Source organism: Uloborus diversus, chromosome 2, assembly GCF_026930045.1.
Source record: "Uloborus diversus isolate 005 chromosome 2, Udiv.v.3.1, whole genome shotgun sequence".
Classification (NCBI taxonomy): Eukaryota; Metazoa; Arthropoda; class Arachnida; order Araneae; family Uloboridae; genus Uloborus; species Uloborus diversus.
In genome coordinates, this window is record NC_072732.1 from 25,420,177 (window position 1) to 25,433,076 (window position 12,900).

A 12,900-nucleotide genomic window follows, 5' to 3' on the forward strand; every position below is an offset into this window, starting at 1 on the left:
GTCTGTATGTCTGGATATCTGGATGTCTGTTACGAACATAGCGCCTAGACCAGCGGTTCCCAACCAATGGGCCGCGAACAGCATGTGACTGGGCCGTGGACACTGGTCGAGAATCAGAACCAAAATAAATCTTGGGGTCTCAATTTCCGTCCTTTGCGAAAATTTCACTTTTTAAATGTATCGTCACTCAAAAGCCAATAACTAATAGCCAATAAGGAACTTGAAGATTAAGATTTTTCATATTTCTTAGGAACTTTCCCCTACAATAGAAGATGAAATCTAATGAATCAGAAACTCCTTCAAAGAAAATTACCCAAAGAAACTAGTATTAGCTTCAAACTTCAAGTTAGAAATGCTCTTCCTTTGTTGAACTATGGCATGGCTAACCAGTGTATTGAGACACTTGAGGGGCTTTTCGACAACATACCTATTTGATTGAGACTTTTGATTGCAGTTAAAAAAAAAAAAAAATCATATAGAAATGCATTGAATGTTACGAGTTATTTGAGACTAAAACTATCCATGTTCAAACCAGATATCAACTCTCTGGTGGAGAAAAAGCAGCGTCTTCGATGGAGCTTTAACTTAGATGACTTGTTTTCGAGTTTTCTTACAGCTATGCCAACTAAGTGAATGTTAAAAAGTTATTTTCTTTCTTAAAAAATATTTTGAAAAATTGTTCTTTACAGTATATTTACATCAGTGGTGCAACATGAGGGGAAAAGGACTCTTCAGAACTCCTTCTTTTTAACTCACTTTTAATCCTAATACGGTATATTATTTACACTTCAGGACAGTTATGAGCAGATGCCCCCCCCCCCCTTCAGAAGGTAAATTATGGCTGCCAAATAATATATAGTACTTAGTGGGCCTCAGTGGTGTTTTCTACGAAATTGGTGGGCCGCACAACTAAAAAGGTTGGGAACCGCTGGCCTAGACTGTTCGGCCGATTTTCATGAAATTTGGCACAAAATTAGTTCGTAGCATAGGGGTGAAGCGATTTTTGAAAATTTGATTTTGTTCATTTTCTATTCCAATTTTAAGTCCATTTTACCAAGCAAATTATCATAACATGGACGAGTAAATTACCATAACATGGGCGAGCAAATTAACATAGCAAATTGGCGAGAAATTCGTCATCGATAAATAAACAAGCGAACCAAATGACCTTTTAATTTTTCTACTACGGGCAAAGCCGTGCGGGTGCCGCTAGGGACTAAATAAAAACTCTGAAAAGAAACTCTAGAACTTATGCAAAATTATAACTTTTAGGAATGCGAAATAATCACCTGGCAGAAACCTGGCGAAAACGTTGATTTGTCAAAAATGAATGGCGAAACACGAAAAATGAAAGAAAACAACAAGCTAAGAATTATTTTTACTTGACTCTTTTTCTATAAATACGAAGCTTGCATTTGATTTCCAGAACGTATTTTCTGAACATTTGGTTGGTTAGATTGGGTTTTTTGGCGCAAGAACTTTAGTAGGTTATACTGCGCCAAACGATTGCTTAAATTGGAAATAAGGCGCCGAAGAAGAAAAATAGCTAAAGAGTTAAAGGACATAAAACTTCTAGAATTTTGAGAACTGAATATTTGGCTGAACATTCGTGACAATGTGACTAGTCGTTGTTTTCGATTTGTAATGGTAAACAAAACATCAGGCCACACGAATCAGCTTCGTGGCTCACGGATAGTAGGTTGAACAACACAGGGAAATTACTTCTCAACTTTGCCAAACGAAATTCCATAGCTTCACTCACGTGCAAGTTACTTTCAAGTCGTTCTCAGCAGTCGCTTCGTTTTACAGCACTCCGAAATCGTAACTTTAACTATGACATTCCTGCCTACTAAAATTAACAAATAACAAACAACTTGGCATTTCTTGCTCTCAGCTTTTGTTTTAAATTTTCAGCCAGCCAGCAGCAAAAACATCAAAATACAAGAATATAGAATGCCATTTTTTTTGTTTTTACACTTTTCATTGGCACATACTCTTCGGTACAATACACAAGCGCAACATGCGAGAAAATATACATCAACACAAACGCAAAAAAACTTCCGTCATCCCACCGTCACAGTGTACATCACAACACATCTAACATTTTTTTTTTTTGGATGCACAAAACATGCACACAGTCACCATTCCTCCCACTGTCTGCTAAAGACGTGCGAACGATTCCACCTTTGCAGTCGTAGTCGAGCAATATTGCGACGACTTCCAACTTTTATGCAAGAACTTCCATTCTTTTACGAATGGCCACTGATTTCCAAACGAAGTGGGCAAAACAATACCTGTTCTGTTCTCTTGCGGCTTACGAAAAGGGCCTCTCGCACTTGATCCGAGCCTCCATTTTCAACCACTGCAAAGGAAAACTGAGTTTGTAAAAGCAAAGAAACAAAGTAAGAGGGCCAGAGCCATAGGCATGGGCACATGGGGCACGGGTCCAGGGCGGTCATTCCAAGCTCGTCAGCTTGCGAGATCGAGATTTTCGCTCACGTGATCGGTTGTGACGTAGAAATGTCGCAAAATAGTATTCTAATCTACTCAAACTTAGCTTGCGACAAGGTTCGAGTAGATTAGAATACTACTTTGCAACATTTTTGCGTCACAACCGATCACGTGAGCGAAAATCTCGATCTCGCAAGCTGACGAGCTTGGAATGACCGCCCTGGGCACCAACATTTGGGGAGTTGCAAATCTAAAGCTTTCAAAAAATGGAGCAAATTCAAATCGCACCATAACACAAGCACACACACACACACACATATTAAGTTAAGAAAAAAAAAAATCCACTTAAAATTAGAACCTCTTTCACAAATCCCAAAGCCACTCCAGGCCTAATGTTATATTTTATAGCATTTTATGACATATAAGAGATATCTTTGAAATTTATGTCCTATTGCTACCAGACAAAAGTTTGACGACATCACATATTTTTTGTTTTCGTAATTTGTAATGCAATGTAAAATATTACCACATTTAGCGTGAAGTATCGAAATATTTTATTAATATTTAGTATAAGTTGGGGGGAGGGGGCACCAATGGAAGTTCGTGCCCAGTACATTTAAAAGTCTTTGTTGGGCCCTGATGAGGGCTATTTAGAAAGTAAAGAAGAACGTTTCTGCCTCTTCTGCCTCACGTCACCAGGAGACAGCCTATGAAGTATACAGTCGACTCTCGCTAACTCGAAGCCTCATAACTCGAATATTCCTTTATCTTAAAGTTTTTATTCGGTCCCAAAATAATTCATTGTTTTCAGTACCAATTTGCCTCGGTAACTCGAATGTAATCCTTTTACGTCAAGTTTTAAAGAGAGTTTTGTTCCATTTTATGCCTAAAAATGCAGCTCAAATAAGAAAAAAAAAGTATTTTTTTTCCTTTAATACATTGCTTTGCTTATGAGCTTGTGTAAGGGGCAGATATAATATAAAATAATAATGCTCTTTATTGCACACAGTAATGTAAGATTACGTTGGAAGTAGTCGATTGAGTTTCTTCTTCCCGTGGCTGACGACCTAAAATTTTATAGCTGGTTTATCTTAGAGAGACTTTAAACTTTGGCAAAAAATAAAAAAATATCTTTTATTTTCTGCGTGACTCAAATAGTCAGGCTTTTAGGACGCTCAAAAGCAATACGAACTGAAATTAAAAGAAAAGAAATTGGACCTACGATATATAAATTTAATAACGTTTTTGGCTGCGATAAAAATGTAAGCAATTAAAAAAAAACTTCCTTTATTGACGTATCCTAACAAAACTGATTCTCTGTAAAAATATTTTTATGCAGTGCAAAAAAAGAAAAAAAAAATCATCCAAACTATAAGTGTGATACTCTATTATTCACAAATCCTGAAAAAAAATAATAAAAATTATTCTTCAGCAGGTTGGAAAATTAAGAACTTACGATGTCTCAAACTACCGATTACTCAAATGTTTTAACCGGTCCCTTGAGATTGCGAGTTATTTAGAGCTGGCTGTATTTTGGCGTCTGCCTGCTCAGCACCTCAGTCGGCTTCCAGCCATCACAACAGGATCATCCCCGCTCTGCCCGTTTTTTTTTTTTTTGGATATTCGAATTTTAAATGCACGTTACGATTGAAAAACTCGCGAGTTGTGAGGTGCGGTCTGTGATTCGGTTTTTGTGAGCAAAAAAAAAAAAAAAAAAAAAAAACTAAAACTTGTGGGAATTTACTGGCTAGTGTATGGAATGCACGGAAAAAACGTAATGAAAGAAAGTTCCGTCCGGAAGTTCAAAAATTAACCGAACTAACGTTCACGATGAAGAGAGGTTGATGATGAGAGATTTCCTCCCATCCGCCCTATATAGTCGCGATCTTACACATAGTGGTTTCACTCAGGGGCGTGCACGGGGGGGGGGGGAGAAGGGACACCTGCTGGCCTGAGTCTGAAGGGGGCCCAATATTTTTAAAACTAGACGTGAAAAATAGAGGTGAACAATGTTGACGGATCCCAAAATTTCTGTGCACGCGCCTGGTTTCACTAGTTTCCAAGAATGAGAAACTAGCTAGTAATACAGCTCTTTGACAACGATGAGGAGTTTCTATTGTCCGTTTTCCACAAGAAGACACCTGACTTCTTCGTCACGTGGTATCCGATGATTCTATTTCGCTGTTCCAAGAATGAGAAACGGGCTAGCAACACAGCTCTTTGACTACGACGAGGAGCTTCTATGACGATTATATCTTCGGCGAGGAGTATCCGATGATTCTATTTCGCTGTTTTCGGCAGCAGTATATTCGGATCATAACATTTTGCTGTCAAAGCAGCAGATATTTAAATGTAAGAATAACTAAAATGACAACAGAAAAGTGAAGCAAGTGATGTAAAGGACACTAAGACTTCTTTATACATTAAAATGCACGCACGAGTTAAGGCTGTCTGGTTGTCTCATTTAGAAGCGCGTGGATTGCTTATAGATACCCCCCCCCCTTAAAATAAGGAACTCCGCGTTCGAGGAGGCGGGGCGAAGTGCCTTCTCATGAAGAACGGACAATAGTGCGCGTCACTGAGATTGCTGGCAGCAGAACTTTACGACGAAAAAATGTCAAAGCTTGTTCAGCGACAGCGTTATGGTAAGTTACTCAATTTTTATGGTGACAATGTAGAAAAGAAGAATTTTAGTCACTCTTACTTATTTATACAGGGTGTTACGTTTTAACCTGCAAGACCTTTATTTTCGCATTCGTTAGTCCTAGATGTATACATCCAATTGTAAAAATGTTCAAAATCAGATGCAGAGTTAAGATATTGAAAGTTTGAAACAAAAATAAAATTGAGTCAAAAAATACAAAATTTTACTTTTTATACGGGCCCCAGGTCTCCTAACTAATGTTTAGAGAAATAATCTCCATTAAAAACTATTATTGACACAAAACACTTGACATTTGTGCGACCAAAACTCAAGGAGACATTCCATTTCTAAGTTTTATGGGACCATACAGAAGATGAGATTGGAACTTATCGCCCTTTCAGAAGAATGATAAGTCGTCAAAGTAAGAAAAACAAGGTATTCATATTTTTCATTGCTATTCAAAAATAAATGCAAATTTCATGCCGTGATATGCAAAAACACATTGCAAAACTTGGAAAAATTTGAAAAACCACGATGCACACATACAATTTTTAAAAACCCTTGTTAACCGCTATATTTTCCCCCAAAAAGTGGTTTTGACGGCGAGTGAAACGTGGTGTTAGTCACAAAACGCTGCGTTTCATATCTCGATGAATATTGACCATACTAAAGTCAAACGTTTTGTGTTGGAATTATTTTTCAATGGAGATTATTATCCTAAACATAAGTTAGGGGACCTAGGGCCAGTATAAAAAGTAAAATTTTGTATTTTTTGATTCATTTTCATTTTCACTTCAAACTTGCAATATTTTAACTCTGCATCTGATTTTGAACATGTTTGCAACTGGAGGTATACATCTAAGACTAACGGTTGCGAAAATAAAGGTCGTCTAGGTCAAAACAGAACACCCTGTATATTTTTTCCTTGTGCTTATCCCCCCCCCCCCCGAATTCCAAAACGTTCTTTACTTTCTGAATAGCCCTCGTATGATCGTATGATACATTGCAACCTCGTTTATCTGGACTAACTGAGACCAAAGGTAATCCGGATAAACGGATAACAAGCAAAACGCATTCTTAAATTACCAGACTTATATTTTCTTACGGCAAAAAGCAATGCTTTGTAACAAAACCACGTAGTATCGTTTCCAGCAAATACTTTATCGTTTGTAGTTCAGCTGAAGTGGTGTCGGACTGAGGCTCCAAGAGTACGCCATATTGTTTGTTAAATTAGTACTATACTTTAATGTACGTTCTATGCACGAGTTGTACGTTTAATCAAAACACAAACCGAATGTTTGGCGTATTTATTGTTTCGTTCTTGCAATCATAATTTAAAATTATTATTTAAGTAAATATAATTTTTTTTTAAACTCTACAATTTTGATCCGGACTATCGGGAGACGAATAAACGAGGTTCTACTGTATATAATGCCCGGTTAAAAAAAAAAAAAAAAAAAAAAACAAAAAAAACCCCCTTCGAAACGTCACAGACTATTTCCGTTCAACTTTCCGAGATTTTACGGGTGAGGGGTACCGGAGCCTCCCCAAAGAGAAATTATCCACTAAATTGACGTGAAAACTCGAAATTTTAGGGAAAAGAAGGGGTTGAGTGTTTTCTGTACCTCAACGCCAGACTAACGCAAGTCACAAAATCGCTAATTTACATGAGAGCGGGAAACGGTCGCTTGGTGCATACAAAGGATTGGACTCACCAGTTGTGCTCACCCTCCCTAAGGGCAAGGGCGCACTCCCCTCAATATCGCGGAGACCCCCCAAAACCAAGAGACCCCCAAATGAGAAAAATACCCCTCAAAACAACCCCTCTAAAAATTTCAATGGAGCAGGAGCAGTCTGCGCCATGAATCCCCTCTCCCCCCCCCCCAGATGGGCATCCCTGGGACTCGCGCTCTTTTAACACTGGTAAATTATTACGATTTTTTCTACTATTACGGTTCATATGACTTGATGCGGAATAGGATTCTACATACATAATGCATTAATAAATGGAAAATCGCAATTTTTGGACTTAGATTAGTCAGATTCTGAGGTACAGTTTTTCCCGAATATTTTTGGAAATTGAAGTCAATTTTAAGTTATCTTAAGTGACGTTGGGGGTCGGGGCTCCTCTTGTAAATGCTCAGAATTTGAAGTTTTATAAACGTAATTTCAAACTATCTTTGAAAGTTCAAGAAATGGGAAGTTTCAGGGATTCTCCCAATATAAAGCATTCAGCCCCTGACATTCATTTGGATTTTGACATATTGAATTCAAACTATGTTTTGGGCAATCACGAATTGCGATAGGACCCTACTTGTTGGGATTCTTCTTTCTACAAGCGGCTCCTTACGCGATTCGGGACTGCAGAAAACATAATTTGAATTCAAGACATTAAAATTCAAAAGAATGCCAGGGGCTGGATTTTGGAAGTTGTGTGCTGGATATCTGAAGAGGATTGTGTAAAGTCAAGAGTGTTAGGCATATTTGAAGTCGATTGTCGATTTCAATCAAGTGAGGAACAGTTAGCAATTCATGATCGCTCAAAAAAGAGTACCAAATGAAAACGGAAAATCGAACAAGTGCTGACTTACATGTATAACCATGGAGGGTCCTCCAATCGTGATGTCAGGTGGCAATTCAGAGAGTGGGCAGTTCTCTATGCTCATGATTTGCAGATTGGTGCATAGAGCAAGCTCCGACGGCAAATTGTGTAGATTGGGATTGTCGTTGATGTATAAAGATTCCAAATTCTGGAGTTGACCTGATGGAAAAAAAAAAAAAAAAAACTCTGTTAGAAAACTGAACCAAGTTGAATTCTGAGTAAATATTATTAAACAGTTGAAACTTAAAAAATATATCGAGAATTTAACAATTGGAAATGCATAAGAATTGAAAACACTAATAGACTAAAATGTAACCCGTATGTGAATATTGCATAATGGTCAAGTGATGGTCACAAATCGTCACTGTAAAGTCATCAACAGGTTGCAACTACTAACGAACGTCAGTTCTTGGTTACGTCACAAAGTAATGCAGTGACGGCTTCAAAATGTCGCAAATTAATTGTGTTAGTGGTGTTTAAAACGTGACTACCGGTGAGACGTCGCACTTGCGACCCCTATGACTCGCAGTGACGTCACTATTCCTTTGCCGTGACATGTTGCGCTAGTAGGGAAATTCCGTTAACCAGATCCACATCATGGTTGAATGATGATCTCCTCTAACAGTTCCAACAACTGCGATCTCGACCGAGGTTCGCCACAAACAGAATTAAACCAATTTCTTTGACGCTTTTTAAAAAATATATAGAGAGATAAAAAAAGACGCCATTTAATGGACGACATGATTCGGGGGGGGGGGGGGGGGGGAATCAATCAACACTGCGGAGTTTTATGCATAGGTAAGATATTTGCGCCATGTAAATCGCTTATTAGTTTTACAATTATTCGGGCTTCTGTAGGCTTTCGATGTTCATTTTAAACTGAAATTAGACCTAATGGTAAGTTGAACCTGAAGCAAAAGAGTGCTCATAATTGAAATCAATCGGTCACATGCTAGACTTTTTCGTATCATTTTTTAAGTATATGCATTGTATTTTGTAGTAAGTTACCGCCCTAAAGCCAGGGCTAAGGCAGAAATACTTAAAATACACCGCCAGCTCAGTTATTCCATCCGATGACTGCAGTTTCGTGCTTTTTAGCACTGATCAGCCCGGAATAGGAATCACATGAGCTGGAGGCGAAAAATCTCTTAAGGGAGCCAAGAGAGCCAAACAAACTGGTAGCTAATGCAGAATTAGCAAACCAGATGAGCGACCGCAGCAACGGTGCGGTTCAACTCAAAGATTGATGGCAAAGCTAAGGTATTTTGTAGTAAGTTACCGCCCTAAAGCCGGTGAAAGTTAGAAAGTTATAGTGCGGTTGAACCGCACCATTGCTGCGGTCGCTCATCTGGTTTGCTAATTCTGCATTAGCAACCAGTTTGTTTGGCTCTCTTGGCTCCCTTAAGAGATTTTTCGCCTCCAGCTCATGTGATTCCTATTCCGGACTGATGAGTGCTAAAAAGCACGAAACTGCAGTCCTCGGATGGAATAACTCAGCTGGCGGTGTATTTTAAGTATATGCATTGTAACTTTAAAGTGCAAATTCTATCATGTTGGCCATCTTTTCACTGAATCAGAGAGGTCACAGCAATGAAAAAAAACACACACACACACACACACACACATTTCTACTCCTTAGAATATTTATATACGCTATATTGAACTAACAACTTTACCAATGCCTTCTGGTATGCTGTCCAGATAGTTCTCTCCAGCGCTCAATAACGTTAAACTTGCAAGTCGGCCAATCTTGCTGGGCAGTCTTTGAAGACGGTTGCTTTGAACTATTAGTCTTTGTAAGTTTGTCAGATTACCTAGAAATATAAATATAATCATACTGTTGTTACCCTTTACACTGAAGGCTTAAAATGGAAAAATATTTGAATCAATGATATTGGAATTTGGCATGAAATTATATTTTGCTTTTAAGTCGGGAATGGAATTTAAAGTTCCGTTTTGGGTTGGCGATTTAAAAATAGGAATTACTGGTACATGGCACATCTGTAAATTCGGAAAAAGTATAGTAAAACAAATTTGTAAACTTTTTCAGGTTGCTCTACTGAGCCACTTCGCTGTTTTAAAAATATCGAATTACTCTGAAGTGTCATCACACAATCATAGATATCTAAGTTCGAATGACTTGGAGTGATACTCAACTAAATTCTTTAAACAAGCAAACGATTTACTTCGGAGAAAGATAAATGTCACCTTACTGTAGGTCAATAAATCAATTTGCTTACGACCAGGGGTTTTCGAACTTAAATCTTTCGGAGGGTGGAAATTCTCAATTTACCGAATGGAACTCCAAATTTTGCCGAATGGTAAAATACTGGTATATGCATACATGAGTGCATCTAATGTAGAGAAACATTCGGGTATTTAAAAATGGCAATTATCTCTTCAATCGTCAGGCAAAATTTGCCGAATGAGGAATTTTTCGGAAAGTCACAATCACAGTGACCTTCTAGACCTCCTATCCGGGTGCTCCTGCTTATGCCACATACTCTACCATTTGTTCGATAACGTAAAGATGCTTGCTTGCAGTTTGCTAAAACATAAGAGGGCGAAATGAAAAATAAAATTGGGAAGGATTAAGTATTCAGGCAACCCAACTAACATATATCATCTGGCAGTGTCTCAATTTTATTTTCTTCCAGGTCCAGTATGGTCAGCTTCCTCAAATTGCCGATGGTCGACGGTAGCTTCTTCAACGCATTGTTACTGAGGATCAAGATTTCCAACTTCTGCAGGAACTGGATGTCATCTGGAATGACAGTCAGTTGGTTTGTGCCGAGGTTCAATTCCACCATATTGGCCCACGAACCGACATCTGTAATAAATTGGTTAAGTCTTGTAAGTTCAGAGATACAAAAAGCTGGCTCTTTTTTGCCCAGAACTGTAGTTTTTTTTATATTGGATTGTTTCATAAATGTTAAGCGATTGTGGTGGTGAAATATATTCGGAAACAAGGGAAATAATGCACTTCATTTTACAGGGTGTCCAGCGAAGGACTCCCTGATTTCAAAATTAAATATCTCGAAAACAAAGGACGATTTTGGAACGAAACAAACAGTATGTTTATAGCTAAACCCGTAAAAATCATACAGAATTTTAGAATTTAGTACTAAAAAGTGCCAACAGGTGGTGCTGAAAGTGTTATTACTGTTTGCTTGGGTCCAATATTACCCACCAGCTCATCGGCCATGTTGCCTGTCATTTGGCGAAGAGCCTACGGATAGTTTTCGGTTCAGGGCCTGTAAGAAAATTATGCTGCTTTTGGAAGCTTCGCTTTGGTGCCTTAGGGCTGTAGCCTAAACTGAAATGCCAATACCAGCACCAGGTAACACTCGTCGTTTAATGGTATACATGTTGAAAACGTTTCAACGATAGAAATTATCGCCCAACCTTTGCAGCACTATTTAAAGGGACTCTCCTATTGCAGTTACAGCGTACAGCGACACTTATTGGCACGCTTTAGGTTCTGTTGGTTACTAGATTTGTTACCAACAGGCAAGCCTGTTGGTGGCAAATCTAGTAAATATGAAGAATTGGGGTAAGCTATTATTTCAAAAGCAATTATTTCTTTACAGACGCATTCGGTAAGAAGAGTACTACACTGCCGTGTGCAGGTAAACGGCAGTATCTGCTGAAATGAGTTTTCGAGATATTTTAAGAAATGTGTTGTGGATTCAATACTAACAAAAGGGAAATGTTGGAATTAGACGTAATTTTCGCGCCTTTTCTTTCAGCGGAAACACAATAAGCAAATTTGTACAACGTACAATAAATGACAAAAATGCAAAAAAAAAAAAAAAAATGTGCAGTTACTGCCCTTTACCTGCCCATGGTAGCACACCTGGATGATTCACAAGTGATTGTTTTTCTAGACAACTTCGGATGGTATTTTTCTGCAGTTGGCAGCTACATCATTCTTCGTTTGTACACGGGGTAAAAATTTAAAATAAACTGCCCTTCGAAAGTTATCACCAGGGGCGCGCACTAGGGGGGGGGAGGACACCTGTTGGCTCGGGCTTCAACCTGAAGAGGGCCCGAGGTTTTTTAAATGAGGAATGAAATATACGTATGGACGTAGGGCTTAACAATATAGAGGGGGCCCGTAAAAGTCATTTGTGATGGGCTCCAAAATTTCTGCGCCCGCCCCTGGTAATCACACAGTAATCAGAATTTTGTATGAGAGTAAAACAAGTTTGTTGCGCAGTTTCGGTGCTTCTTTTTAAGTCTGAGGATGAACAGTTGTCATAAAATTTTCTGTCGCCCCACAATTCTGCTGCAACTCATTTCGTATTCACTGATGAGGATACATTCTGCACTGCATAAAAAATGTAAAAAGTAGTACAATATGTATCACATAAACTGCCTAATATTATCATCGGGTAAATCGACCATTATGTTTGACACAATCCAATACATTTTAAATAGGCTTTACACTTTTTTTTCTTACTATAACTATTTTACTCTTTAAAAAGTTTTCTGCTAATAATCAGTGCCTTACTTACTATAACTATTTTTCTCTTTAAAAAGTTTTATGTTAATAATCAGTGCCTTACCTAAGGGCAAAGAGGTTAACTGATTTTCTTTCATATTCAGCTTCGTCAAATTTTTGGCTCTAGAAAAAATACCAAATGGTATTTTGTTGATCGTGTTGTGTTCCATATTGATGGCCTGAAATGAAAACTTGCATTAGTCTTTTATATCTTGGGTGAAACCTTGGATTCTGGAACATAATCAAAAATCTGTCAGGATGAAGAAAATCTTTTATTTCTAAAACATTGCAAAAAAAAAAAGAGGGGGGGGGGGGGCTGCTTTTGACAAATTTATTTTTTGCACCCATGTTGTAATAGAGATAATTAATAATAAATTATAAACGAGTACAAACCAACTTTGGCTTTGCTTGATGAAAAGAATACGCTTTGATTTGTATCACAATGTTGATCGGATTCTGATAAGGAAAATGCATTTTCGTGCTCAGTTGATTACTGTAAGGACAAACAGTGCAGCTGTTGCAGTGCTCGGTGGAGGCTTAAACTTAATATAACTTCAGTAGAAAACAACTTCGATTTAAAAAAAAAAAAATAGTAAATCCCTGTTCCAGCACCCCCAGAAGAAGAGAACTCAGACGATTTTTGAACCACAGGACAGAATTAACGTGCACTAAGTCACCATTAGCATGCACGAAGGATCT

The 12,900-nt window shown here is 38.1% G+C and overlaps 1 protein-coding gene across 1 annotated transcript in view; it reads right to left on the reverse strand.

Annotated features, from left to right (window-relative positions):
- Positions 1-2,193: 2,193 nt before the first annotated feature.
- The window catches only part of LOC129217786 (leucine-rich repeat protein soc-2 homolog), a 173,584-nt gene continuing 162,877 nt past the window's right edge, over positions 2,194-12,900 (reverse strand). The window contains exons 11-15 of the mRNA XM_054852127.1: positions 12,266-12,380; positions 10,315-10,527; positions 9,374-9,511; positions 7,687-7,856; positions 2,194-2,362 (exon numbers count right to left, since the gene is read on the reverse strand). Coding sequence (XP_054708102.1) covers positions 2,315-2,362; positions 7,687-7,856; positions 9,374-9,511; positions 10,315-10,527; positions 12,266-12,380 — 684 coding nt within the window. The 3' untranslated portion in view covers positions 2,194-2,314. The remainder of the gene's footprint in view (positions 2,363-7,686; positions 7,857-9,373; positions 9,512-10,314; positions 10,528-12,265; positions 12,381-12,900) is intronic.